Consider the following 26,578-nt stretch of genomic DNA (forward strand, 5'->3'; position numbering starts at 1 on the left):
CAATTTTTTAATTATTTTATGCTGTTATTTCTTTCTTTTAAACACTCTCACTTGCCTGGGTCTTTCTGCACAAAATATCCAAGTCCTTTTCACCTTCTATTAGCTCTAGTTGGATTTTTTATTGCAGTGCTAAATTTAAAAGATGCATTCTTACAGCTGCAAAGTTTATCGCTCAGATGTCAGCCAAACATGTATCAACTAAGCGCATAGCTTTAGCAAGCCTGGTCTGTTTGCCCTTGCACCCCCCCTCTTTTTTTGTCCTCCGCCAGCTGTGTTTGAGGTGGATGTCCAGCATCCGGCTGTTGGAAAGCCATTCTCTTCACACCAGGATGGAAACCGCTGCCTTGGAAACTAGCAGATTAATGTAAAAGCGATATCCTTCAAGCATCTGTCATAGTCATAGTGGCCAGTGTCAAAGATACAATATGTTACTATTGAATAAAATATGTTACTATTCAATTATATTAAGTCAAAGAACATTTTAGGTTGTCAAACATTAGGTTGTTTACAACAAACAGTCTCAAATGCTTATGCTCAAATAATTCTCATGTCAATCTTTTTTTGTGCTTTTTTTAGAAAGTGATGGGTATTTTTCATTCCTTCTTATGTGCGCACTCCAGCAATTTTAATTCAGATGGCAATTTGATTGATTTGATATGCAGTAACTGCGCTGTAACACCCCAATGTACACCACAAGCGAGCAACGCTTCAAAGACCATTTTTTATTATTACAATGACCATTCATTATAATAGTTTGTACTGAGCTTGTTGCTGCAGGGGCTGTTCACACAAAACGCATTTTTGCATTCCACTTCATGTTTCTATTATTTTTCTAAATAAATATGCTCAACAGATGTCTTTGACCATTGCGCTTGTGTCTTTTGCATGACAGTTGCATTTTCAGAAGTTAAAAGAAGTTCAACTTTTAAAAATAATGCCAGCCACTTTGTCTATTTTTGTTTAATCAATGAAAAAGTTCCAAAAAAGTCAATGCCTCCACGTTTCCAAGCAAGTGCTCTTTTTTTCCTGAATGAATGATAAACTTGAAAAATCCCCACCACTACTGCAATTTGCAATGCCAAACTGTCAAATAAAGTAATAAAGTTAAAAAATACTTTTTTGTATTAATGAGTAGTCCAGTTACAAATCTCTATTCACATTCTTAAATGAATACATGAAAATTCTTAATCTAGCCCTCTGCCTCCCCAGCACCACCTGTCTAGATCTGCTAAAGGGGTCTCCCTCTTGCATGTTCCGATAAGTTTATGATATGAGCATTTAGCAGAAGCAAGTCATACTTGTTCTGCAGCAGCAGAAACTATAGCTCCAGCAGCAGCAGCGTAGCAGATCTAGTCCACCCACACCAAACCTATGTACACTCCATTTACATTAATAAAATATTTTAGAAACTATCCCAAGAGTTATCATGGCTGAAATATTAATATTCCCTAATTGCTAAATTTAACAGGACTTGAAAATGTTACATGCATATGGGATTGGTATAATGTAGACAGATCATAATATTCTATTTCTTGAGTCTAAAATGGATAATGGGCTCAGCCCCTGACATTGGCAAAGTCTAGTCACTCCCAAGCTCTGTAGTTACCAGGACATGACTCAGAGCAGCCAGTCTTGTTTCTAACACTTGAGTTACTCTCTGGATCTGTGCCATTTACATTTAGACTGTCTAATTACATTATTTGTACCTTGACTGCTTTTAGTAAGAGGTTGCATATAATTACACCCAACAATAAACCAAGTCTGATACAGTTTGTTTGTATGTATGACATGTTTGTAACATGTACGCCTACTTTTAAAGATATTCTTATATAAATACACTGTAGCCTGAACATCTGATTTGCGATCATGTTAATGGATGTTAAAGTTGAGTTTCATCTGATTCAGCAGGTTCTCTTGTTTAATTTGACATGTAGGAGAAATGTAGAGGTTAAAGGGTTTGGGAGCCAGGATAGACTCAAACCTGGGTCCCTGAGCCAACATATGCTGGGCATGTGCACAGCTCTGATTAGAACTAGTTTTTCAAAGCTGCATCTGGAATGGCATACTTCCTATATAGTAGGCAAACAAAAAAACAAATAAATACATACATAAATACATAACAATATGTGAACAGAGTAGTATGCCCAAATTCACAGTATTCATATAGGCAAAAAAGTGTGCATGCGATATTTTACTTTCCCATGAGGCCATGGGAGAGGATTTGTGAATGGCAGTGAGGTGACACAACTGACACTGATAGGTCACACGACAACATGATGAATACAGTACATCCAGATTACATTTATGCTACTCATGGGCACTAAGTAAACTTAGTTTCGATTTTGAACACAGCACAAGTGTCAGTGTTATCGCTTTCACTCCTCTGTGTGGAAAGTTATAAGCGAAAAAGCCTAGAGTCGAGTGAGTACTGAATGCTGTGAGAGGAATACTCTGTTCCAGACCAGCTTTCAGTCTGTGTGTTGCTTGGTAAGCTACTCAAAGCCTGATGCTTCTGCTATTATTGACTATTATTGTTTGCTGCAGTTGATCAAATAAGAACCTACTAGTCATTTTTCTTTTTTGTCTGAAACAAATTGTATTTGGATATAATTTCTTTGTATAAAGTAGTATACTGTGTGAACAGCAGTTGTATAAATAGGCTATACTGTTGTATAAAAGCAACATCACACTCACAATATAAGTTATTACATGTGGTTTTGCACGTGTAATTTGATGACCACATTAAATTAATACACAAAAATTGAAATGTCCATGTTTTGTACTAGTGTTAAAGACCATCCAGTAGTTGGATGGATTATAACAACAGCACACCATTAGGATTTACACAGTTTATGGATAAGTAGTGGATTGGTTAACTGCTTCACGCTGTAACAGATAGGTATGGTAATTATATAGATGTTTGACACACACACACACACACACACAACACTGAATTACAGACATAAAATGTTTAAACAAAATGTGTTACATTATGATCTTAACTTTAATCTTAAAGCTTGGTTTAACAGACATAAGCCTGTATTGACTATGACAGTGTGGGGAGTTCGAGACTGCAGCGCTGATCATTGTGCCTCACACTTTCAAACTCGTCATTTCACAACACTGAGGCGAGGAAACAAGCCAGCGCTATCAACACTGCTGCCCCGAGGGCTCTTCCTGCTCAAGTCCTGAGAGCCACAGAGGAATCTTGGGAATACCACGGCAAAATGAAGAACACTATTGATTCGAAAACATTTCCGAGGTTTTCTTTTTTATCGTTTGTGTCTCGATAAACTGGTTGACGGATCGTACCTTCATTTCCAGATCACGACACCGATGAAAATAACATCAGACACCGCAAGTAGATTAGCAGCGTTTAGATAAAACCTATCTCGCCTTTTAAAATAATAAATAGCTAATAAACAAGGGACATCATGCAGGGACGACAGGAGTGCTTAGCCTTTAGTTTTACAACGATGTATAGACTTAAATAAGAATTTCGGATTACTGATACAAAGCACGCCTGTACGCGCTTCAGTCCGGATTCAACCCGCAAGCTTCATCCCGGTTCTGCAAAGAAACTCAACCCAAAAGTGTTGAAGAGCTCCATGCATTCAAAAAGGTGGGTTCTGGTTGATTTCTTGACAAATAACTTTGATTCCTTTAAAACAGGATGCAGTGGTTCGCTACTTAAACAGTGAATATCTTCTCTTAAATGGTACAGAGAACATTATATTGCATTGTCTCTTATAGTTTTTGACTTAAAAGTCTGCATCACATTGTAGCTAGTCCAGTTCTTTGTCTTCAATACTTCAAATCTAAATTTAAGGATTGTGTTTAATATCAGGAATAATTTACATTTTTGCTTTGTAATTAGGATAGAAGAAAGGGAGAACGGGATTTTTAGATGTTATGCATAGCTGCTGTCACTAATGAGTGTTATTTGCTCTGTCTCTAAATTTTTATATTTTTGCCTCTGTCGCGCTAAAAACCATAGACATGCTTTTAATGATCAATTAAACTCACGAATGGTTAGAGAACATCTGTGTTGGGTTCACAACATATCTATATCTTCTCATTAAAGATAAGATAATGTTATGTTTTGGCTTTATGTATACCTCCAATTAATTTTCACTAATCTCAAAAGAAAATGAAGACATCACAGTTGAACTGTAAATAATATAGTGGTTCTTAAAAAGCCTTATACAGGAGGACGCATCTCTGGAGATATCATTCATTCTCCACCACTGTGCAAGCGCCATCTGTTGGACTGCAACAGCTGACCACTAAAAACAAAACCATATAGCCTGCCCTATAACAAATCCACATTCCCTCCTCTTCTTTAGGACCTTTCGATTACCTTGACCTGTCAAAATCTCAACAAGGCTTTTATGATCAGATTGTTTATTACTTTAATTAATAGCTTTTTTTACTAGATGAGCGAGTATTATTCCTTCTTCATCTCATATGTTCACACAAATAAAAAAGTAGTTCTGATTATGTATTATAGAAATATTTCACATTTCAATGCATCTTCTTAAGATAATCTGTCAGGGGATTTAATGAAGCAAATGCATTGACATAAGCTTGTTAGATCTCTCAACTGTCACATCACATGTTGGCTAGATGTTTTAAAAACCCTAGGCATTGATTATGTATATATATATGCTGATGCTTAGGCGGATGCATTTACGTTGACAGAGACAGAACACTATGTAACAGGTGATCATACATTATACCGTTCCAATTTATTTGGGGGTGGTATGGGATTCTCTTCCGTTTCTAATTTGAAGGTTTGGACAGAGGCATCCGTCCTTTCTGATTTCTTCCTAAAATTAGTCTACTGTATAAATAAAGCATAAATTCCAAATTCAGTTTTATTCAGAAACTGATTCTCTCTTTGGCATTTAAATGAGTAGGCTATGTAACACCCGTCCATCCAGTCCGCTCCTGATGGGGGGCTACTGTCCTGCAGAGTTTAGCTCCATCCCCAATTAAACACCTGAACCAAAGAAACCAAGGTCTTCAGAATTACTAGAATCTTCTAGGAATGTATATTGGGACAAGTTAGAGCTAAACTCTGCAGGACTTTGGCCCTTCAGGACCAGGATTGGACCTGCTATAACCCATTTACCAGCTATGTAAGCATGTATATTTAACTACTTGGACATGAAGCAAACTGTAACATTTTCATCATGTATAAAAAAAAATAAAAAAGGTATGTTTTATTTCAGATCACAAGTAGTAACAACAATAAAGTAACATTTTATTGTTAATATAGTATATAATTCAATTAAATATAATTCATAGGTATTTGCACATTTTCAATTAGCCTATATAATATGACTCAGTCTACTATTTCTTCAAAATGGGGCTGTTTTTGTGATTGTGATTATAATTTATATGAGACAGACAGCAATCTTTCTTGGATACATTAATAATGGACACTTAATTATTATGTATACTAAATCTGGACACGTGACTATTTACACTAGCCATGCAAAAATCAAAACAAGACAGGTCTGTACTTTCATTTAGTGATCAACTTTGTGAGCAATACATCAACTCTTTTTGTGCACAAATGGGATTAAATGGTCAGGCCAATTGGTGAATTTGTGTATAAATGCGATTTGATTACCATGGTAATTTTAGAACTTGATTTAAATCCATTTTCAGTCTCATTTTGATTCTCTCCGAACTGAAAATGCATAAAACTACACTGGAAAGTAGGCTATTAGACTTTAGCTATTAATTAAAAAGTAACAAGTAATGTGTTCACTTCCATGAGTTCGCAGCCTACATTGCAAACGGGTGAAGTACTTTTCAAAGCTCAGGCGTAATTTGAAACTAGTGAGGGGTTGGTGGCGAAACAGTGACTTCTTATTGGTGCACTTCGCAGTGTAGGCTGCACCCTCTTGACACTAGCGAACTGGAAGATCGATGGCACGTTTCTAGTGAGGGTTGGGAATGTGTGAACACGGAGAATACCTGACAAAAAGCAGCGATATTTGTACGACGGAAGGGCGGGCGGCATGATTTCGTTGTGTTGCGGTTCTTCAGCAACTTGTAATCAAACGGAAAGTCGCAGCATTGCTCTAATTCGCCTTTCCTCACATTGCTGGTGAAAATAGGGAGAGGAGAGGAGCGCTGTCCCGTGCTGGATGGATGGTTATGGGGAAAGGAGCAGCACCATCGGCGCTACAAGTCTGCCAGTTCGTTGTTGTGTTTCTCTGTCTGTTTCCAGCAGGTAAGAAAAACATTTATCATGATTAATCTAATTCGAGTTTTAGGACTGGAAATAAGGATGTTTATTTGGAATTTATTTGTCGAAGCAATGATGTAGCCTAAACTAATCGCCACAAAACAGCAAACACTCAAAGCATTTAAATATGTTGAAATAATGCAGACAAACGCATGCTTTGTTACTTAGCAGCAAATTAAACGCAGTTGGGTGTATTTTGTTTAGTCATGACCCAGTTATGTCTGGTAAAAGTTAGGCTATTTGTCTTCTAAAACATGCCAGTGTGCATTCCTTCATTATGCACGCTTGAATAATGTTGTTTATAACTTTCAAGTTTGCGCTACACATAATACATTTAAGTTAAAGGTGTTACATTTCCATCTAAACTTTTTCGCATCTTTTTAATGTGAAAACAATAATGTTTACATAGGAAGAGTGATGATTTATTGTTTTAGAGCCATTGTTAAAACCGTGCGATAAAAGCGTGGCGATCCGGGTTCGGTTCGATTCTGCTGCACTACCGCAGTGATTCCCACAGCTCTGGCGGAGACGTGCTGTTGTGTTTGGGGGAGGGGAAGCGAACCCTCCACATCTATAACATGCCTTCGCTGGGCTTGTGGGGGCAAAATTTCCAAAAACTACAGTAAGGCCTTTTAAAACGCGTGAAGACCGTCTTCACTAGTAAAACAAGTGAAGTCTTAAATGGAACGAAAAATATTACTTAAAATTGTCTGTATAGATAGGCTATTTTAAATAGATATGTGTATGGTTAAATTCACACAAAAATAGTCAAAATTTTATGCATTGACTTTACAGTGAACAGTAGTAGAACAGTATTCCTGTCTGCACTACACTATAGTCTTGTGTTTATAGATTAACTGTAGCCTAATATTTTGATGTCCACAGTATTAAATTAACACTTATGTTCCCAGCACACACTGTGGTATGAATGCATTTTGCTGTTGCTGTAACTTGAAGTTACTTGTTTTGTAGTGTTCAGTTTTTCTTTTTTTTATCTAAAATTGAAAATTGATATTTTGTAGTATATATTGCAAAAAAAAAAAAAAAAAAGTCTAATGTGTGTGAAAAAGAGTGCAATTCCTAATTCCTGTATCTCACTTTAATGGAATTTACATGTGTTGTTTTGTTCTGTCAATGCTCTGGTCAGTTGTAAGTAGTGTGCAGTTTGATTTCACACCCTGTGTCCCATCTTCTTTCAAGTTATTTAACGCCAAACAAAAGGCAATCATGCAAGCACTAGTAGTTGACATCTTAAATTAGCCTATTGTCTCTTATCAGATGAATGATAAATGTCCTTTGTAGCTGGTAGGTGGAAGATGTATGTGTGTGTGTGTGTGTGTGTGACTAAGAAAACAAAGATTGTTGCGTGATCATTTGGAAACAAAGTTATGTGTAGTTTTGTCATATCCTTGCATTTTATCAAACGAAAATGATGAAAAACCACATGATTGAAAAGCCTTCAGATTTCAATTCGGATCTTGTAATCTGAGAAAGGGGAATGTGCTTGAAATTGCTTTTGCCTTTGATTACGGCCTTTTGCTCTGGACAGGTGGCTATCTCATATCCAGTTTGACCTGTGGAATGGTGAGACCTACTCTGTGTTCCGCCCATTGGTCCTGGAGCCAGTTTCTCTCCAGAGATCCTGTTTCTTTAAGGCAGTCCTTAGCCCCCCTTCTCTCCTACCCTGCATGGCTGATGAAACTCTACCTAATCCCTTTACACAGGGCTAATTTATGACTCTGCTGGTTTCTTCTCAATGGCAAATTGCATTGTCTTCATTCAGAGTCCTAGGACTACACCCTCCCACAGACACACACACATACGCACACACACAAACAGCTACCCCCTTCTGTTAAGGCCCTAAGTGATTTTTTTCAGATGTGCATTTGCCCTCGGTCACTGACACCCACGGTGCTTTACTCAAAAGCACCCCCACGATCTGCTTAGCAATGCAAAGAGACAGCACAAGGTGTGAATGGGTGTGAATTTGATATGAGATGATTAGCACTTCTAAATAATAGACTTTTGCTGGTGTGATTGTCAGTTTGAAGGCTTCCTTCCCATTTGTCTTTAACTGCTATTAATTTGTGTTGCGCCTTAAACAGTGTGAAATTGCTAGATATCCAACTGGGATCTTGGAATCAGTCAAGCATTTTTCGATAAAGCATACAGCCCATTTACTAATATAAAGTGATGTCATTCATGGTGAGGTAATGAAGTTAGATAAGCCTGTCGAGAGTTCATTACTTTGTAATGATGCCTATTTAGATGCTTATTGCTTTACGTTTTGAATTACAATAGCTCTTAAGTGTTGAGCTTTTCTCCCCTGTGACAGACATAATCAGAATATTCCATTAACATTTTGAATTTCACATAAAATCAACAAACGTTGATTGGCCTACTTTAATGTTTTTTTGTTTAATTTATTTTTGAAAAGGCAACAAGACGACAATAGCCTTGCTTTATACTACATTTAGAGCACTTAGACTTGATGGAAGTTGGCAAAACACAGAAACTTGGAACTTGGTTGGAATGTTGTTTTTTTATTACTGATGGAATTAAAGCCTCACTTTGTCCAGATGTAGAGAGAATTCATGTGTTGTTATGAGAGCCTTGAGCAACTGGCATTCATGAACATAACACAATAAACTGAACTTCATTTGAAGTTCAGTTCTGACATAATCAGAATAAAAATTATTCCTAAATGAAATGTGTATAAAAAGTGCAAAGAGGGTGTAAAATGACCTGTAAGAAATGAAAATGGGCTATTCTTGAATAAAAATGTAAAGGATGTTGTTATTTTACAACACTTTCTCAAAAGCATTTGTTTTTATTTTAACTGTTTTCAATTTAAAAGCTTAATCAGTTGTGTCAGCTACTCTGGTTGATGCTTGTTTCATTTAAGGTTTCTGTAAACTTGGTTTGACCATGACAGTGTGTTTATGCTATCTCTCTTTTGACTTTACAGCAACTCTGCAGTGTAAGATCCTCAAGTGTAACTCCGAGTTCTGGGCCTCCACCTCCAGCTCTGGCCCAGAAGAGGAGTTCTGCACTGCGCTGCGAGCGTATAACAACTGTGTCCGTCGCACTGCACGTACGTGCCGGGGTGACCTGGCCTACCATTCAGCCCAACATGGTATAGAGGATCTTATGAGCCAACACAATTGCTCCAAAGAAGGGCCCACTACACAGCCTCGTGCCCGCACACTCCCGCCCCCAGTCCAGCCACCACCGGACGTCAACGTTCCCTCTGACAGGCCAGAGGTGTGCCATTACGAGCGGAGTCTACCACGTAATGCTGCGCCTCCCAATTACACTCACTGCGGCTTTTTTGGGGACCCACATCTCCGCACATTCAACGATGACTTTCAGACCTGTAAAGTTGAGGGAGCCTGGCCACTGATTCACAATAAATACCTGTCTGTGCAGGTTACGAACACTCCTGTTGTGCCTGGATCTTCTGCTACAGCTACTAGCAAGGTAAGGATATTTTGTACCTCACATAAAAAACAAGTAGGCTAAAAGTCATTTCAGCATTAGTCTTGGTCTCATTTCACCAGCTGATTTTCAACCATAGCCCAACTTTAAGGAACGGTTTCAGCATGGAACTAGTTAATGGTGAAAGTGTGGTTTTACCAGTGGGAAGAGAAAGCAGACTTTGTAAGTGCAGACTGTAGTTAGCATTTGGATCTGTTCCAAGACAGATGAAGATGAGATAAGACAGTTGGCAAAAGTCTGCTAAGTTTTTTTTTTTAAAGAAATGCCAGCAACAAAAGAGAGGTAATAAATTAGAATGTTAGCAGGCTCACGTGCCTTCGTTTTTTTCCGACAGTCAGAACTAATGCTACTATATCTGTGGCAGTCCTTGCTATTGTTTTTGTGATTTAGGAGTCTTGTTGTTTTAACTAAGTGCCCAGTCCATACAGGAAACTGCTGATATTTTCTCTGCATTAGTTGGCCCTCATACCTCATAAATTATCATTGTTTTGCTTTACGGCCCATTGGACAAACTGGGGAGCTGCCTTAGAATTGGCCAGCTGTGGAGCCTAAGGTGAAAACACAGGACTTCAAGTTTTTGTGTCCGATTGCCGAATGCTAATTTCACTATGCCTGATGTCCTTTTGGCTGCTGTAATTGTGTGACCAGGGTTAAATGTTTTTCAGAGTTTTTCCTTGTGGCAGAAAAACACAAGAACTTTGTACTCAGTCACATTAGGAAACAGAGCAATTTTCCGCCATCAAAAACCTCTAATGATTCCCCATTAAGTAGATGGACCCACAGTTCTTTCTTGTAGGAGGGAAAGGGATTGTGATATTTTTGTTAAGCTGACTGTTTTTGAATAAATGACAGTGGCTCAGAGGTCATTCAGCTCGGACAAAAGCGCAAACAGGTCTGCAGGCAGATGGCACCTGTGCAAACAAGACGTCCCTTGTTTATTGATAGACCCTTTGCTTTAAACAAGCTCTCGCTGTCCTGCGAAAAACTAGGGTGGCGCTAACAGGAGGTAGATCCCTGCACCATTAGTGATTATAGGGTGGTTTGGCTTAACTGAGTCTCCAGACATAGACACACATACACACACTCATATGCATCATTTGCAAGATCAGAGCAGCCTGGATATCCCGAGGTCACATATGTGTCAGCAGTCCATTGGCCTCCTAATGGCAGCTTGCTGGAGGAGTCAGAGGTAGGAGCAGCCTTCTCTAATTAGCCCCTGTGCAGGCTGTGCTCTCTAGCTGGCGCGAGTCCACTCCCTGGAGCTGAATCCGGGGTTCACAGGCAGGCTCTGAGCAGCATGAATGGATTGTCTTTGTGTCTGCATACTGAGGCCTGCTGTAACATAGACTGGACCTGTGTTTCTCCAGAGTGCGTTTACATTGGCCCCCTGTATCTTGAGCTGCTGCTGAAATGTGACATTACGAAAGCTTCTGGGCTTGGAGGGTCTGCACTACACAGTCCTCTGGTTTTATAAAGACAAGGCTCGGTTATGCAGAATGGAGTACTTAGACACCATCTTTTGCCTTATGCAGTGGTGCATAAAACACTTTATGTCTGTGGTTGCTGTTTCTTGGCTGGTTTCGATTTAACAAATATAGTATTTTCAACATCAAAACTTTGTGCACTTTAAATGTTTTCTAGTCATCTTTTATCCCCCTAGAATTGTTTTGTTTTAAAGTATTTATGTCCAAAACCATAATTGATCTTAATACTGTTCTCACTTGTTCTCACTCTCACTTTCACCACAGCTAACAATCATCTTCAAGAACTTTCAAGAATGTGTAGACCAGAAGATGTATCATGCGGAGACTGACGAGCTTCCTGCTGCATTTGCTGATGGTTCAAAGAACGGAGGCGACCGCCATGGCGCCAACACCCTACGCATAGTAGAGAAGGTGCCTGGACAACACGTGGAGATCCAGGCACGCTATATCGGCACCACTTTTGTAGTTCGGCAGGTTGGCCGCTACCTCACCTTTGCGGTGCGGATGCCAGAGGAGGTTGTGAATTCGGTGGAGGACCAGGACAACCAGGATCTTTACCTCTGCCTGCATGGTTGCCCTGCAAATCAGCGAATAGACTTCAGGACCTTCAGAGCACGGGCGGCGGAGAGCCAAGGCTTAGGCAGGGGACGGCCAGGTGCTCCTATTAATGGCTTCACATACCAGTCAGCCATGGCCAAGTGCAAAGAACGTCTACCAGTTGAGGATTTGTATTTCCAGTCCTGTGTTTTTGACCTGCTATCTTCTGGGGACATCAACTTCACCCTGGCGGCCTACTACGCCTTTGAGGATGTTAAAATGCTCCACTCCAACAAAGACAAGTATCACCTCTTTGAAAAGGATACAATATTCAACTCTGCCTCAGAAAAATGGGGTTTTAGTGTCCTAATCCTCATCAGCCTTGTTGTCATACAGTTGTGGACTGACTCATTTTCCATTCGTCTGTAGTCCCCATTGGACATCCTTGTCAGATGGTTGTAAGATGCTGTATGCATGTGAAATGCTGCTCTCACCGTGTTGTGTTCCATCTACCAGAGGCTGGGCTTCTCAGCTAGAGCCTGAGCTTCTGCTGAGGGCTTTCACACTTGTGTGTCTTGTGTCACACCATGGACTCATCTCTCATCATCATCACGTACGTTCATTCATCAGGCCAGAGCAGAAGCGTTCCTGGAGACCCACCCATCTCTGTGGTCATCCTGCTGATCTCATAACTGCTTCATGACAGAGAACGCAGCGTTGAAAGTTCCTGAGACCCGAGTCAGATTAAACCACCCTTGTTCCCACCAGGGTGATGTGCCACTGACAGGAGTGAGAGGGGGATGATCCTTTGCAGAAAGAAGAGCTCGGAGATGTTCTTCAGTTCACTTGATGCCAAGTGAGAGGTGAAGTATGTCTCCCGGAGCCAGGCTGGAGGACATGACAGGAGCTTTTATTAATGTCTCCAAACGATGGAGGGCCGGCAGGAGTTCTCTCTTTGAAGAAGCTCCAGCTTCAGAAAAATATTAGCTTTCTAGAGAAAACCCCCTGGCCAAGGCCATGTCAGACTAGTAAGTCATGTTGTCTACAGAGGAGATTAACAGGCCATAACATCAGGCCTTTTGTATAGTTTGTCTATGTGTGTGTGCAAAAGAAAGATGTGTTATTTTGTGTGTGTGTGTGTGTGTGTGTTTGTGTGAGAAGTGTTTCATAATAACTGTATATTGCACCCAGGGTCCTAATGTACCTCTGGTGTGGTGGTTCATGGGTCAGTAAGAAGTTTTACTGCCTGCCATGAGCTGTTTCCTACATTTCATATAAAAAAGGGTGTCAACCATTGTGTCAAACAGACTTTAAACTACACCCATACTGCTTAGGTGTTATAATTTCGGAAAATATTTATTGAATTCCCTCCATTGTCAAATTGGGTGTTCAAAATGAGCCTGAACAATTGTTAGGCACATAGAGAATAAGTTTCTTTACTTTGTTCACAAAATAAAGCCATTGAGTAAAAAATCCACGTCATACAATGGTATAGCCCAAGACAGAGTTGTCTCTGAGCCCACTTGTTTCAGATAAACACGTTTGTGATAAAAAATAATCATGTCAGTTTGCAATAGGTAGCAATAGGTACAATAGGTAGCATCAACGTATATATCCAGGAGAGAGCCAAGTTCCTCCATACAATGTTTGCAGTTTGAGATGGGACCCACAAGGCAGGTCCATCAATCATCCTTACTGCTTCTTAAAGAGCAACGCCTTGCTCTCCATTTCAAAAGGGTGTCGACGTGGCTGTGCTGTAGGCCCCGTTTAACTCACGACTCTGTAGATCTGTGAATTTATGGCGGAGGCGTTTTGCCAAAGAACAAGCCATGGTGCCAACAATTTCCCAAACAGCTGAATTTTCTCTCTCTCGCTTTCTCATGGGACCTTTTGTGGTTCACTTAAGTATTTGGGCTCAAACCAGATGTCCTGATTGTGTATAATATTGGAAGGTGCTGCTAACTACAGTGTGGTGGATGGACCAGTGCAGGAGCTATTGAGAACATCTGCCATGCATTTCTTGTGACATTTGAAATGGGGGCATTTGCTCTTCAGCCATTAGCAGGCTCAGGATCACTGGCACTCAGTATTGTAAATAGCAGTAGTAATATTGGCGATACATAGCACCACTATTTTGAAGAGTGAAACTGCACCCTTGGTAGCCTAATTGTTTTTATAGGCCATGTCTAGAGACTGTTGGAAAGGTCTTTATGGAAGATGAAGCCCACATAACTTCATCTTCATCATGTCCCATTTCTTCTAAGAACATCTATCACAGCTGTCTCTTCTCAGTGTTTGTTTTCTCTTAGTAAAAAGTTTGAACTATGAAAATATGGTTTAGATATGAATTATACATAAAGAATGCTCTGAGAGACTTCACAGTAATTTATTCTTACACTGTAAAGTTTTGTGAGCCTTACTACTGCTAAGAAAGCTTGTGTTGTTGGTGCAGTTCATGGCTTTAAAGAGACTTTTGAAAGCATACAAAATGATTGTAATGACTTTTGTGTTTAGGTGTGCTTGTGTTGTCAGTGCTTTTTGGATTTAAATGTGTAATGTGACATGTATATAAGTTTGTGTGATTTGGCAAATAATATTTTGTGCTGATTTTTGGGTACATCAGAGGGTGTGGTCAAATTTACCTTTAAATGTAAAGGGATATTGTGTACACAAGCACCACAAAAACATAAGATAAGAGACTTACAATCTAATTTGGAACAAGAGTAAAACAAAGACATCATGTCCTTTAACTAAATACTAAGTAGGAAACGTGTGACTTGCGGTGTTCATGTGTTGTTTATTACAAAAGCACTTTATGTTTTTATTCTCTTTAAACTAGCTCTTACTTGGTTTTAACTTGATGGTGAAAGAGGTTATCAAACTTGTAATGCTAAAAAAATAAAAGTGAATGATAACATTTTCAAATGTATTAACATTGAATGGGAGATACCAGACAGCTTAGTCTGTTTTTGTATGTAGGACTAAAGCGGTGCCACACACCACCTGTAAATACTGTAAATTATTTATTGAAGAAAAAATAAAGTGTCATGTTGATATATTTTTGATGTTTGGGTTTTTGTATTCAGCTGTGTTCCTTTTTGTTTGAGTTCATGTTTGACAATGGAAGTGACTTCACCACAGAATTAATGCAAGTATGTCGAGCTAAGACTGCCACCTAATGGTACAATAAGTAAACTCAATTTCCTGAACCATTTTAGACCACAGCCACGATCTTATCTAAAGAGGACAATATTACCGTGTTTGAGCACTATGTAACTTTTGCTCTATAAAACGCAAATATTATTTGTAGTCAATGAGGTGCTTTCCCCACTTATAATAAAGAATCAACAACAAAAAGACAGAGCAAAAAGATTTAAAGGTATTCTTATTCATTATAAAACACGCGTTTCATGTAGGTTATATCTGACTAACCTTACCAGCGCAATAAAAATATTCCCTTATTCCCTTTAATCACTTAAATCTGTCATTAATGTTAAATCTTGTTGAAAATGTAGCTAAGGAAAAGTGTCTCACCTTAGCAATTCGCGCCATTCCTCTCAGACTCCCAGTGCACGTGATGAAATAAGGCGCGCGAACAGCCGGACCAATTAAACGTAAACTTGTATTTATTTTTTCTTAAATTGAATCATTTAGGGGATTTTCCTAAATATCACATTAAATGAATGGAAATGAATGAAATAAATCAAAGTTGGTGAAACTGCATGAAGACTGCAGTTGACATAGGTTGAATAAAACTAGTTATAAAAAGCGCAATTTGTTTTAATTATCACTGAAGAACAAAACAGATTGTCCATGATGTAGGAAAGTTTAATACATATAGATCTATAAACATATGTACAGTACAATTAATCTGAACAGTGGCTTTTCACAAATATAAATTACTTTAAATTGGCTTGTTTCAAAGCTTTAACACATGTCCATGGAGCGTGAGCAGGAGCTTGGGTGGGAAAGAAGTAACACATCTTCAGTATTCCATTGCAGACGTGTCCACATTTCACCAGCTCACCTGCTCTCCCAGTCCTGTCACCATGATCTTTTGGAATTGAGCACACCGCATTGTTCCCCACTCACCAGAGCTGGCTTTACATGCACCTAGTTAAAATTCCATCCTGGCAAATGTTTTGAAATTGTACACAACAGCATAATAATACTGCATCATTTCCGACCGCTTAACATCCTTATACCAATCCGGTGTTTGAATCTACACAAGAATAAGGCACAGATGGAAAAACACATCAAATAAACAATCAATGAACAGTATTTACCAGCATGCCAGTCTGTCAATGTTTTGGCACAAAATCTGGTTCACCAAAAATAGCTTGTGACACCCGCCCACTCCTGAAACACGCATCTGTCCATTCATACAGTACTCACATTTCCACTTAAAGGTCAACGGTATCAGCGTTTCAGCACACTCATATACTGAGAAAACAACTCAACGAAACATGAAAATCAGATTTGGGTAATGTCTACCATTACTACATACTCAAAATCAAGCAAGTACTGTCCTTTTAGTGCAATAAAAAGATGCAACAGTACAAGCACTGACCATAAAGTGGACTTAAGTGGTGCCAAGTGTTACAGATCTAAGAAAATAAAATCAAAGATAGCTTAGGTGTTATGATTATATCTAGTGTTCTGACAAGGTCTACATGGACCCTGAATACTGTTTAGCCTTTTTTTTCCTTTGTTTTTTTTAAATAAGGCTACTGTCCTCCAACAGGGCAATATTAACAAATGGTGGGTCTGCAATAGCAAAGACACATTTAGCGGATTTGATAATTCGAGAAAAACAATTCCAGTAATTGTTGCAGTTGTTGCTCATCACGTAAGTGACTCCTACATAATAACAACATCAAAAGACAAAAACGTACATGTAATCACTTGATTTTCTTTCCTCAAAATGACGTACAATCACAGCGAACTGGGTATTTCAGAAAGCAAAAGCGATAGTTTCGAATAGCTCAACAAAAATATGAATCAACATCTGAAGGTGCAATTAAAACGATTCCTTTTTTCTCCTCCCACAGAGTCTACTTTCATGAAATAATCCTTTTTTGCACAAACCAAAACAACACGAAACAAAAGACATGAACATCAAAGAAAAGTTTGCTTTGGGGATAGTCCCTTTCTGCTAATGACTCTCAACAAAGACCAAATACATGAGGCACTTTCTAACTTAGGCATACTTGAACACTTTATCAAGTTCAATCATAGTCCATAGGACTAACCACGCTTTGTTCTGTCTCCTCAGTCCAAAATGGCAGACTTAACCTAGTTGTGAATCCTAGAAGAGAGCGGAGGACACAGTGGCGATAAAGAGGAGTTCGTTGTAGGCTCCATTTATTGCCTAGGTGGCCTTTCTGCCACGTCCTTTGGCAGTACAGACCGTCTCTGCACTAACCAAGTATTCACCTCACGTCTTCCTGTTGTTCCAATTAAAGTCCGTCACAGGTTTCTGCTCTGCAGTTCTTTCCATAGCAGGTGAGATGGGCTCAAGCGGGGATTTCTGAGACTGAGGGGAACGGGGGTCAATCAGGGGTGGGGGTTTATCGGGGTGGAAGGGGCGGTAGTGATCGGGCCCCATGGGGCCATGGCTTCCAGGAGGTCCCCTGTGGTCTGGCATCCTTCTGAAGTCCTGTGGATGCCCTCCTCCACCTGGGTGATAGTTTGGGGAGCGGTATTCATCCGAACGCCTTCTCTTAGGGTCTGGATGTCTGAACAAAAAGTAAAATTTTAGTCCTACAGCTTAACACACAACAATGCGGTTTTGGGTATGAGGACGGGTTGTAAACGTTAATAGATTTAATAAAAAACCACTCTTGCTCACCTGTCATAATAGTCTCGATGGCCACGATGATCTCTATCATTACCATACTCATAGGGTCGTTTGCGAGGGGAGCTGCTGTTACGGTAACCTCCTGAGCTGCGGTAGTCACCATGAGGACGACGGTCACCGTAATGATGGTCCTTGTACCTGTGAGTGTCATACGGGTGATGCCGATCTCCTTGCCAGGGCTGACTGCTGTTACCTGGGTAGCTGTACTTACGGTCCCTTTGCCAGTCTCCCCTATCTGTTAAAAGATGCACAAGGTACCAAATGAGATGGTTGATCATTAAAAATGACAACTGAAGTCGTAAATGGCATCATTTATGGTTGTAAAAAAAAATCTCTGACATCAAAACCATAATTATAGTAGCTAATCAAACTGTGATATGATTACGTAATGTAGTTTCTGGGTCCAACACCCAGAAGTCATTTATGAGCACTATTCCTTTAGTAGCGCCCTATGAAATCAGTTTTATTTTTTCCCAAATTCCATTTTTTAACTTGTGTTTATCTGTTTTAATTTTTGTAGACACTGTTTTAATTGTTAAATTAAAATATTAAATCAAAAAGCAAGTCTAATTAATCTAATTCATGAAACCTTCACAATTTAATAAGTTTAACAAAAATTTAATTTTTAAGGCCCTATGAAATGTTTTATTTTTTTTTTCTCAAATTCAGTTTCTTTTCTTTATTTTTTTACCAAATACGATTTTCCATTATATTTCTGGATTCCATTTTATGTTTTCATTAAATTGTAATAATCAAAATAATCTCTAATTAATCTATTTTATATATAAAAAAGATTTATTATTATAATTTTTTATTTTTATTTTTTCTCAGAAATACTGTTGTGTATTTACATTGTCCTGCTAAATAAATTCTGGTAAATATTCCTTAAAAAAATAATGTTTTAATAATTATTAGTAGCAGTAGTAATACATCTGTAATACAAATAATGTTATAATAATTATTTATTAATTAATTATTAGATTAAGTAATACAAGTGTCACAGTTTCTTCAAGTTAACCAAACTTTTATTTTGACGGGTTGCTGTGAAGACCTTTAAGTTTCTGAATGTATATGACTATAGTTTTTCTCAAAAGAAAACTGTAAAATCCTCATGAAGTGACTCTCAGAGCATGTGTTCATGTACTCATATACTGAGGCGACAGAGGCTGAAAACATCGCAAGCATCACGTGCGCTTCAATATGTGTAGTAAACGAAACCGCGTGTCTGCGTCATTCATTCACACAGAGACATGCAGAACATTCAGGATTCATATTTAAATAGTCTTTTTGCAGCTTAACATTCACAGACATTAGTCCATATTGCATTTTCATTTAACTGTTCTGACCTACTTTTACTTTATCCATCCAAAATTTGTCAAATTCCGCGACATTCTGCGATATACAGTAAACTCCTTTTATTACTGGATTCCATGAAATCATATGGCCCTACTACACAATGTGAGTGCAAAAAGCTGTTTTTTTTTTCTCTCTCTCAATCTGAGTTTGGACCCCAAAACAGTGACACTTGATGGATTGTTTCATCTCTCACCGTCATTAGGAAAGTGTCTTTTATTGGGCTGGTTGTACTCTCTGTGGTGGCCGTGAGGGGGAGGTCCAGGCGGATGGTTGCCCGAAGGATGGGGTTTGGGTGCAGGCTGGGTACCTGTAGAGTCCCGACTAGATCCAGACGGTTCCGGTCTGAAGGGTTTTTTCTTGGCAGGATCATCTTTCTTCTTTTGTTCTTTCTGTAAGAGGAGCAAGTGAGTAAGTGGTACATGAGGAGAACAATGTCAATGAGAACGGTGGATTTAAGATGAGCTTACCTCTTCTTCCTGGGAGCGCTTCTTTTGAGCCATCTTATACAGCTTGTGCAGTTTCCGGGCCCCAAACTCAGTAAATTTAGACACAAAAATCCAGAGGTTTCTGACAAATTACACAAAAGCGGGGTTGAATATACTGTCCAAATATAATGGGAACTCTTGAAATCGGATGTGTAATGTGTAGTTGAGATACCTGCGCCAGGTCTTGACGTGCTCAGGGTCACTGTACGATTTAAGGCACTCTGTGATGCGGTCTCCGATCTTTAGCAGGCAGGTACGAGTGTGCTGCAGCTGCTCCTGCACCGACAGCCCCTCGTCTGGCTTATCCAACTGCTTCAGAGCCTTCTTCACCGGCCTCATCCGCTCCTTACACTGCATACACATCACACATTATCAACATACTTCTGTGTACAATTATACATTACATCTAGTAAAGGAAAGATTGAAATGAAGAAATGAGAATTTTAACACTCACAATACTGAATGTTTCCTGGTCGAGCTCATCATCTTCCTCTCCAATTGGTACAGGATCACTTCCTGCAGTGATGTGCACAGGGCCTTGAGCTTTCTTCCCTTTTCCTCCTGGTTTGGCCTGAAAATGTGAGAAGTTGAGAAGCACATTGACACATGATATAACTTTAAGGAATCTATTTCTCAAAAACAGACAAACTAATATTTTTATATTTATAACACAAGAGAATTTAATTATAATGGCAGTATAATTTAGGTTTACATCATGAGTTTTAGTCAACCTGTTGATCTAAGAAACTTACAACCATATTGTGCACAGGATGACAGTGAAACATAATACTTAAGTCCAAGTTTCTAAAAGAAATGTTCTCATGCTGAAACATAATACTGCAGACTATTGATGCCATATAAAATACCTTCTCTTTTTTGGACTTTGAACGCTTTTTATCTTTGTCCCCCTCCTTCTCTTTTTTAGGAGTTCCTGTTTTTTCTTTGTTCTCTTTGTTATCCTTTTTCTGTTTCTTCTTTGTGGGTGATTTTTCAGCTCCATCGTCCTGGAAAATGAGAGAATTGTAAATATGCAGCCTAACTGGTTTGTGCTGTGGATTCTATGCCTTTATATCTCTGCATTAACAAATCTGTTTTTCTTTATACAGGTGATACGATGCAATAAAAGTAACATACCTTCACCTCTCCCTCTTCTGACAGGTTGTCAGAGAGACGAGGCGAGGTGATTTCATTGACCAGATCATTGTTAGGGGCCTTGTTCTTCACTCGAGGTTTCCTCTTTCTGGGTTTGGTCTGGGAGGTGGGAAGATACAAAGAATGAAAATGTCATTAAAATATATTGGCTGGAACTGATCCAATGTATGGTACATGACAAGACCACCTATATTTTAAAATGCCTTTGCTAACACATTTCTTGCTTAAAGCTGCAGGCCCAAAACTGTATATGGCCACTAAAAAGTTATCTAAACCTAACCACCACTTTAAGAACTTCTATTGTTTTACAATACCATTGTTCTCCAAACCACTAGGTGTCGCAAGTCTAAAAACCTGCAAACCTGCAAAACCCATAATCCTTACCTCATCTCCTGTTTTAGCAGCATCTTGGCTTTCTTGCTCCTTCTTAAGCATCTTAAGCAAGTAGTCTGCTCGCATCTGTAACTGCTTTGCCTGAGGTTTCTTATCAGGGTCATCTAAGAGAATCTACAAGTAAAGACAACAGGACATTTGAGGTCAGGTAAGGCAAACTTGCACATTGTTGATGCTGCTTATTTAACTGTGAGCAAGCAATAATTTGACTCAATGTACCTTCTCAGAAAGTTTGAGATCAGGATCGGTCTTGATCAGGTCCCAGTTGCCGTAGCCGTGTTCATAGATACCCAGTAACAGCTGTGTGTCATCATGAATATCCCAGTCTACGTCAAAGTGTGGAGTCTTCACCCGACAGGTCAGCTGAAATCTAGCCAAAACGGAAAACTTCACTTACTCTTTTCGGTCTCATTTTATTCCTTGTTTATAAATGGATCAGTGTTGGGAAAACTTCATAATCAAATCCTTTAAAAATTTATTAGATGCAATTAGAAATGAAATTGGCTGTGTATCATAAAACAGGAATTTGACAGAAAATGTAAAGTGACAGAGAAAATCCATTAGTCCAATAGATTGTGATTTTATTTGGACTAATATTGCTAATTTTTCTCACCTGTTTAGATATTTTCAATACAGTCAAAATTTACCATATTATGTTTAGACAACTTTATACATTTTGGCAGACAAATGTAAGTCTATAAACACTGGCAACAAAATCTATTGATTATATAATATTGAGTAAATTGGATAATTATATGATAACTGATTATATATATCATATACACATCATAAGCATTTAAAACTGACTAAGTCAAATAATTAAAATACTGAAATCTAAATGATTAAACACTACATATAGTGCAGTTATCTGATTTTTTTTTTTTTTTTTTTCTAATTCCACTTCCTTAAATTGGATTCCTTAAATTCTAGATTCTGTTTTCTACCTCAATTCAATAGCCTCAATTGAACTGGGATTTAAAAGACATTCTCAAATCAATTTTAAATGGTGCGCCACCCTGGAATGGATATCTATTTGGACTGAAAGTGAAGTTCCCCAAAAAAAAACATAAAATCCTATTCAAATGGCTTGATTAAATCTTCACACAGAGAGTGCTTGCAACTGTTAGACACACTGCGGTTTGTGTCTGTAGCAACTCAACTATGTACTACATTATGAAAACTAATCTATAATATAGCTTTAATTAGGACTCACTTGTTCCTTTCAGCAGGATTTGAAGGCACAGCTTTATGTAGTGGTTCAAACTCCTCTTTGTGCTGGATAATAGACTTAGCATTGACCTGAACTCCAGAAATCTTTATGTTAATGCCTCGTCTTTTCCCCGGGCCTTTAGCTGCAACAAAGAAATAATACAAATTAAAAGATTATTAAAAAAATAAGAGGAAATGAATCACTCTTTTTACTCAGCACTGCTATTAACATTAACACACACCTTCCACAGGATTTTCTTTCATGAGCTCCTCGTGCTCCTGCACTGCAGTAACACAGGTGTTGTGCACCAATTCCCCCAATCGCTTCAGGTCTGCAATGGACTTATCCACCAGCTCAGAGTCACGGGCAATCGCCTCCAACCTGTACAAAACACCATATCCAGTTCAGTACTACTTTTAATTGGACATCATGTTGTTGCTGTTAATTAAAAAAACTATTCAAAAATGTTCTGTTAATTGAAATAAAGCTGAATTAAAATATAAATATCAGATGACCAGGTCAACAATTCAAATTTTTGTTAAAATTTTAAGTTGAAGTACTAAAAACTAAAACTGAAATAAAAGTAAATGAAAGCTAAATAAAACAATTTTTTTTAAATCCCAAAAATATAGCAATGAAATATAAATCAAAATATTAATAAATATTATAATAGTATATAAATAATACTAAAATAACACTGTTCAGTATTGCTTCTCACTGGACTACATTAGAGAGAACTAAAAACACAACTAATTTATTAAAATTGTAATTTCTTACCTCTCAAGCGGAGCTCCAAATTTCTTGTATGCTTTTATAAACCTACAATAAATAGACCATGAAGTAAATGAAATGTTTACAGCAAAGCCCTCTTAAATCAGTAAGTGGATGTTAAGCTATATTACCTGCGGATCTCTGCGTCATTAAATCCCTCCACATTGTTTTTGCGAGCTCTCGGCCTGCCTCTTCGCTTGGGCCGTTTGTCATCCTCACTATCATCCGTCTCACTGTCTGAAGCCGAGGATCTGTGCTTCAGTTTGGATCCCACGTCACTGTCGCTGTCATTGGCCTGCGCCTAAAATCATCACAATACAGCTTTTGCAAAATGCACTATGGACAATGTTGCAAAATGTATTTTTCTTGCATTCTCACCATGCATAGATTAACAAATCCATTTTGGGAATATTAAAACAGTGATTTCACAGAATATTTTGTGGACGCCTCTGTTCTGCTCTGGATTAAATCATCTTTGGCGTAAAGCAAGAGTAATGAGCATGTGGCTGCAAACACACACACGGCCTTATCGTCGGGGAGTCCACTGCACTGTAAAACTTAATGACTCGTTTCCAAAAGCTACGATGCTGCATACTTCAACATGTGCTGCCATCACATGGGAATGCAGCGTGTGGCTATAAAATCTAATGAGTCATTACAGCCCGAGCAAGATATTATGGATCCAGCTCAAGGAGAGGATAAAAGTGCTGAAAAGCCACAGGGAGCACTTCACACGGCTGTATGCTATGTACATTTATATTACTGATACACACGTATAGTATAAATGCATGCTGATAAGCGAGTATCTGTTTACAGAGCTGAAAACCCTTTTACGCCTCGTGTAAGACATGTACAGGTCATATTTCACCCAAAATCCAAAAAAAAAAAAACCTTACATAGGGTTGTATACAGATATAGGTTTTTTTTTTTTTTGTACATTTTTTAAATAAGTCTCTCAGGCTCAACAAGACTGCATTTATTAGATCCAAAATCTAGTAAAACAAAATTAGTGAAATAGCATTCGAATGTAAAATAAATTCCATTTCAATATTTTTTTTAAATAACAGTTGAGCAGCTTAATATTTTCCTGGAAACAGTGATTTTTAGACCTTTTCTTCAGGACACTGTTACAAACAGAAAATTCAAAAGAATGACATTTATTTAAAATAGAAATTATTTGTAAAATTACTTTTGAAAGGCAGTGTATATTTGAATTAGAAAAATTGAGATGAGAATAATTATTTTTGCATATTACAGTAAGATACTGGGAATTAATAGACAATTACAGTGTTTGTATGTGCTGAATTGTCATGAAAAGTATGTCAGTCCAAAGATTTCAGTAATATTTTAGATTTTTGGTAAAATATTGCCCCTTTTTAATTTACCTAAATAACACCCATATACTCCACTACTGTGGATTCTGTAAAATAATACCCAGATTACTCAATTGGAGCTGGCACAAGCCTTGATAGTACATGAAAATTAGTGGTCGGCCAATATTTGGCGTTTTTATATTTATTTAATATTTAATAAATATAAATATTTATTTATTTATTTGTGAAAAATACTTTGTCATCTAAACAATCAGTATGTTTATTTTACACATTTATTTTTTAACCCATTTTCAAATTATTTAAAATTTCTTAAATATTAAAATAAATAAAATTACATCAGTTTTATATCGGCCATCCTGCTTTCCAAGATATCGGCATTAGGGCTGTCAAAAATGTTTTTTGAATTTCGAATATTTGTCGAATTTAAAATAAAAATATACATTAGAATGCAAAAGCATTGCATTCGGATTTTAGGTGTGTGTCAGGCAGCCTCATCAGTGGCACACAAGATGCGATGACGATGTAAGTGTCGTTGCATTTTAATGTTTTTCTTAGCCTATCCAGTTGAACCCACTAGATGCGGTGCTGCTACGTTGTTCATTCAAAATATTGCGGAAAAAGAGACAATAAATACGGAGATGATGTTTACGTCAAAACTGAAACCAAGCCTTTCACACAAAACACATACGTATCGCATTTTCTATAGGGATATCTATCACCGTTGCACTCACGTCTCGCACAAGAGAGCCACATGTATAGAAAGCCAAGTAAAATTAATTCAAGTTCAACTTTTAAAAAACATGTCTCGAGACTTTATGGCGTTTTTTCCCCATCCCACTGCATCTCATGTTTTTAAATGAAAAATACTCTTTGTGATTGGTTTTCTGTCCTTTGTATTAAACTATACATGCATACATGATGCTGTTTTGTTTATAATTGTTTAAGCAACTTAATTATATGTGCCTATGGACCACAAAACCAGTCATAAAGGTAATACATATCTGAAAGCTGAATAAATAAGCTTTTCATTGATGTATGGGTTGCTAGGATAAGACAATATTTGGCCGAGATGCAACTATTTGAAAATCTGGAATATGAGGGTGCAAAAAAATCTAAATATTGAGAAAATCGCCTTAAAAGTTGTCCAAATGAAGTTCTTAGCAATGCATATTACTAATCAAAAATTAAGTTTTGATATATTTACAGTAGGAAATTTACAAAACATTTTCATGGAACACGATCTTTACTTAATGTCCTAATGATTTTTGGCAAAACAAAAAAATCTATTTTGACCCATATACAATGTATTTTTGGCTATTGCTACAAATATACCCCAGCGACTTAAGACTGGTTTTGTGGTCCAGGGTCACAATTGAAACATTATGCACTTTTTTTCAGAGACAGTCGTGTTATTTTATTGCTTTGAAGAAACGTGCATTAGTAATATTTTGCTCGATGCACCCTCTTATGGCCTCAGGAGAGAAACCAAAACCTTTCTCCACCCTGACTGAAATGATGCCTTTTAAATTCGAATATTGATAATATTTTAGTACAAAGTTCAAATTTAGTTTTTCAGCCATTTTTACAGCCTTAATCGGCATTGGCTGTCAAAAAACCAAAATCAGTCGACCGCTAATGAAAATACAGGCAGTAACCACCTCAGGTAACCTAGAAGCACCTCCTTACCCTCTTTTTAGATCTGCTTCTGGGTAGCATGTAGATGTCTTCCATCTCCTTCTGCTTCTGCTCTTCCTCCGCCTTCCGCCGCTGCTCCTCTGGAATTATGTCATCCCAGTCGCGTATATGCTTCTCCTCAAGATCTGGTGTGCTTTCATCCATAGTGAAGTTAGCAACCTATCAAAAGAAAAACACACAGTTCATGCTGGGCCAAGGCTCAGGAGAAAATATGCTACTTCACATTAAAAGTTTCAACAGACTCTTGAGTACCTTAAACTGTGACAGAAGCTCGTCTGTAGCACTAGATCCTTGATCGCTCTCTCTGGTTTCAGCAAGCCGCAAGATCTCATCAATGTCCATTTCCTGTGGTTCTGATTCCTCCCCCTCAGGTTCCTTAAAAAGGTCTTCTGCTCCAAACTTCAAGATTGCTGTCAATTCTTCTTTACTGAAGGGGTTTGAACTGGAGATGGACAACACACAGGCATACATTGTGTTATATGTTCAATACATGCTTAAAATAACATTCTGATAAGAGTAATATTTTTCTATTTAATATTCA

General features: G+C 38.1%; 2 protein-coding genes across 4 annotated transcripts in view; one reads left to right on the forward strand and one right to left on the reverse strand.

Annotated features, from left to right (window-relative positions):
* Positions 1-2,898: 2,898 nt before the first annotated feature.
* Positions 2,899-14,839, forward strand: rgma (repulsive guidance molecule BMP co-receptor a). The gene is made up of 4 exons (XM_058752406.1): positions 2,899-3,622; positions 6,132-6,247; positions 9,231-9,742; positions 11,509-14,839. The coding sequence occupies exons 1-4, from the start codon at positions 3,609-3,611 to the stop codon at positions 12,208-12,210; spliced, it is 1,344 nt and encodes a 447-aa protein (XP_058608389.1). The 5' UTR covers positions 2,899-3,608; the 3' UTR covers positions 12,211-14,839.
* Positions 14,840-15,506: 667 nt separating this feature from the next.
* chd2 (chromodomain helicase DNA binding protein 2) overlaps positions 15,507-26,578 on the reverse strand; it is a 45,615-nt gene continuing 34,543 nt past the window's right edge. For 2 of the 3 annotated variants that reach the window (XM_058750540.1, XM_058750539.1), the window contains exons 22-37: positions 26,290-26,479; positions 26,029-26,196; positions 23,140-23,309; positions 23,015-23,056; positions 22,479-22,618; positions 22,241-22,379; positions 21,247-21,397; positions 21,019-21,141; positions 20,617-20,733; positions 20,349-20,486; positions 19,937-20,053; positions 19,655-19,833; positions 19,465-19,564; positions 19,191-19,386; positions 17,633-17,876; positions 15,507-17,519 (exon numbers count right to left, since the gene is read on the reverse strand). In XM_058750540.1, coding sequence (XP_058606523.1) covers positions 17,219-17,519; positions 17,633-17,876; positions 19,191-19,386; positions 19,465-19,564; positions 19,655-19,833; positions 19,937-20,053; positions 20,349-20,486; positions 20,617-20,733; positions 21,019-21,141; positions 21,247-21,397; positions 22,241-22,379; positions 22,479-22,618; positions 23,015-23,056; positions 23,140-23,309; positions 26,029-26,196; positions 26,290-26,479 — 2,515 coding nt within the window. In that variant the 3' untranslated portion in view covers positions 15,507-17,218. The remainder of the gene's footprint in view (positions 17,520-17,632; positions 17,877-19,190; positions 19,387-19,464; positions 19,565-19,654; positions 19,834-19,936; positions 20,054-20,348; positions 20,487-20,616; positions 20,734-21,018; positions 21,142-21,246; positions 21,398-22,240; positions 22,380-22,478; positions 22,619-23,014; positions 23,057-23,139; positions 23,310-26,028; positions 26,197-26,289; positions 26,480-26,578) is intronic. The other variant, XM_058750538.1, reaches the window with a different exon arrangement.

Source organism: Onychostoma macrolepis, chromosome 18 (genome assembly GCF_012432095.1).
Source record: "Onychostoma macrolepis isolate SWU-2019 chromosome 18, ASM1243209v1, whole genome shotgun sequence".
NCBI lineage: Eukaryota > Metazoa > Chordata > Actinopteri > Cypriniformes > Cyprinidae > Onychostoma > Onychostoma macrolepis.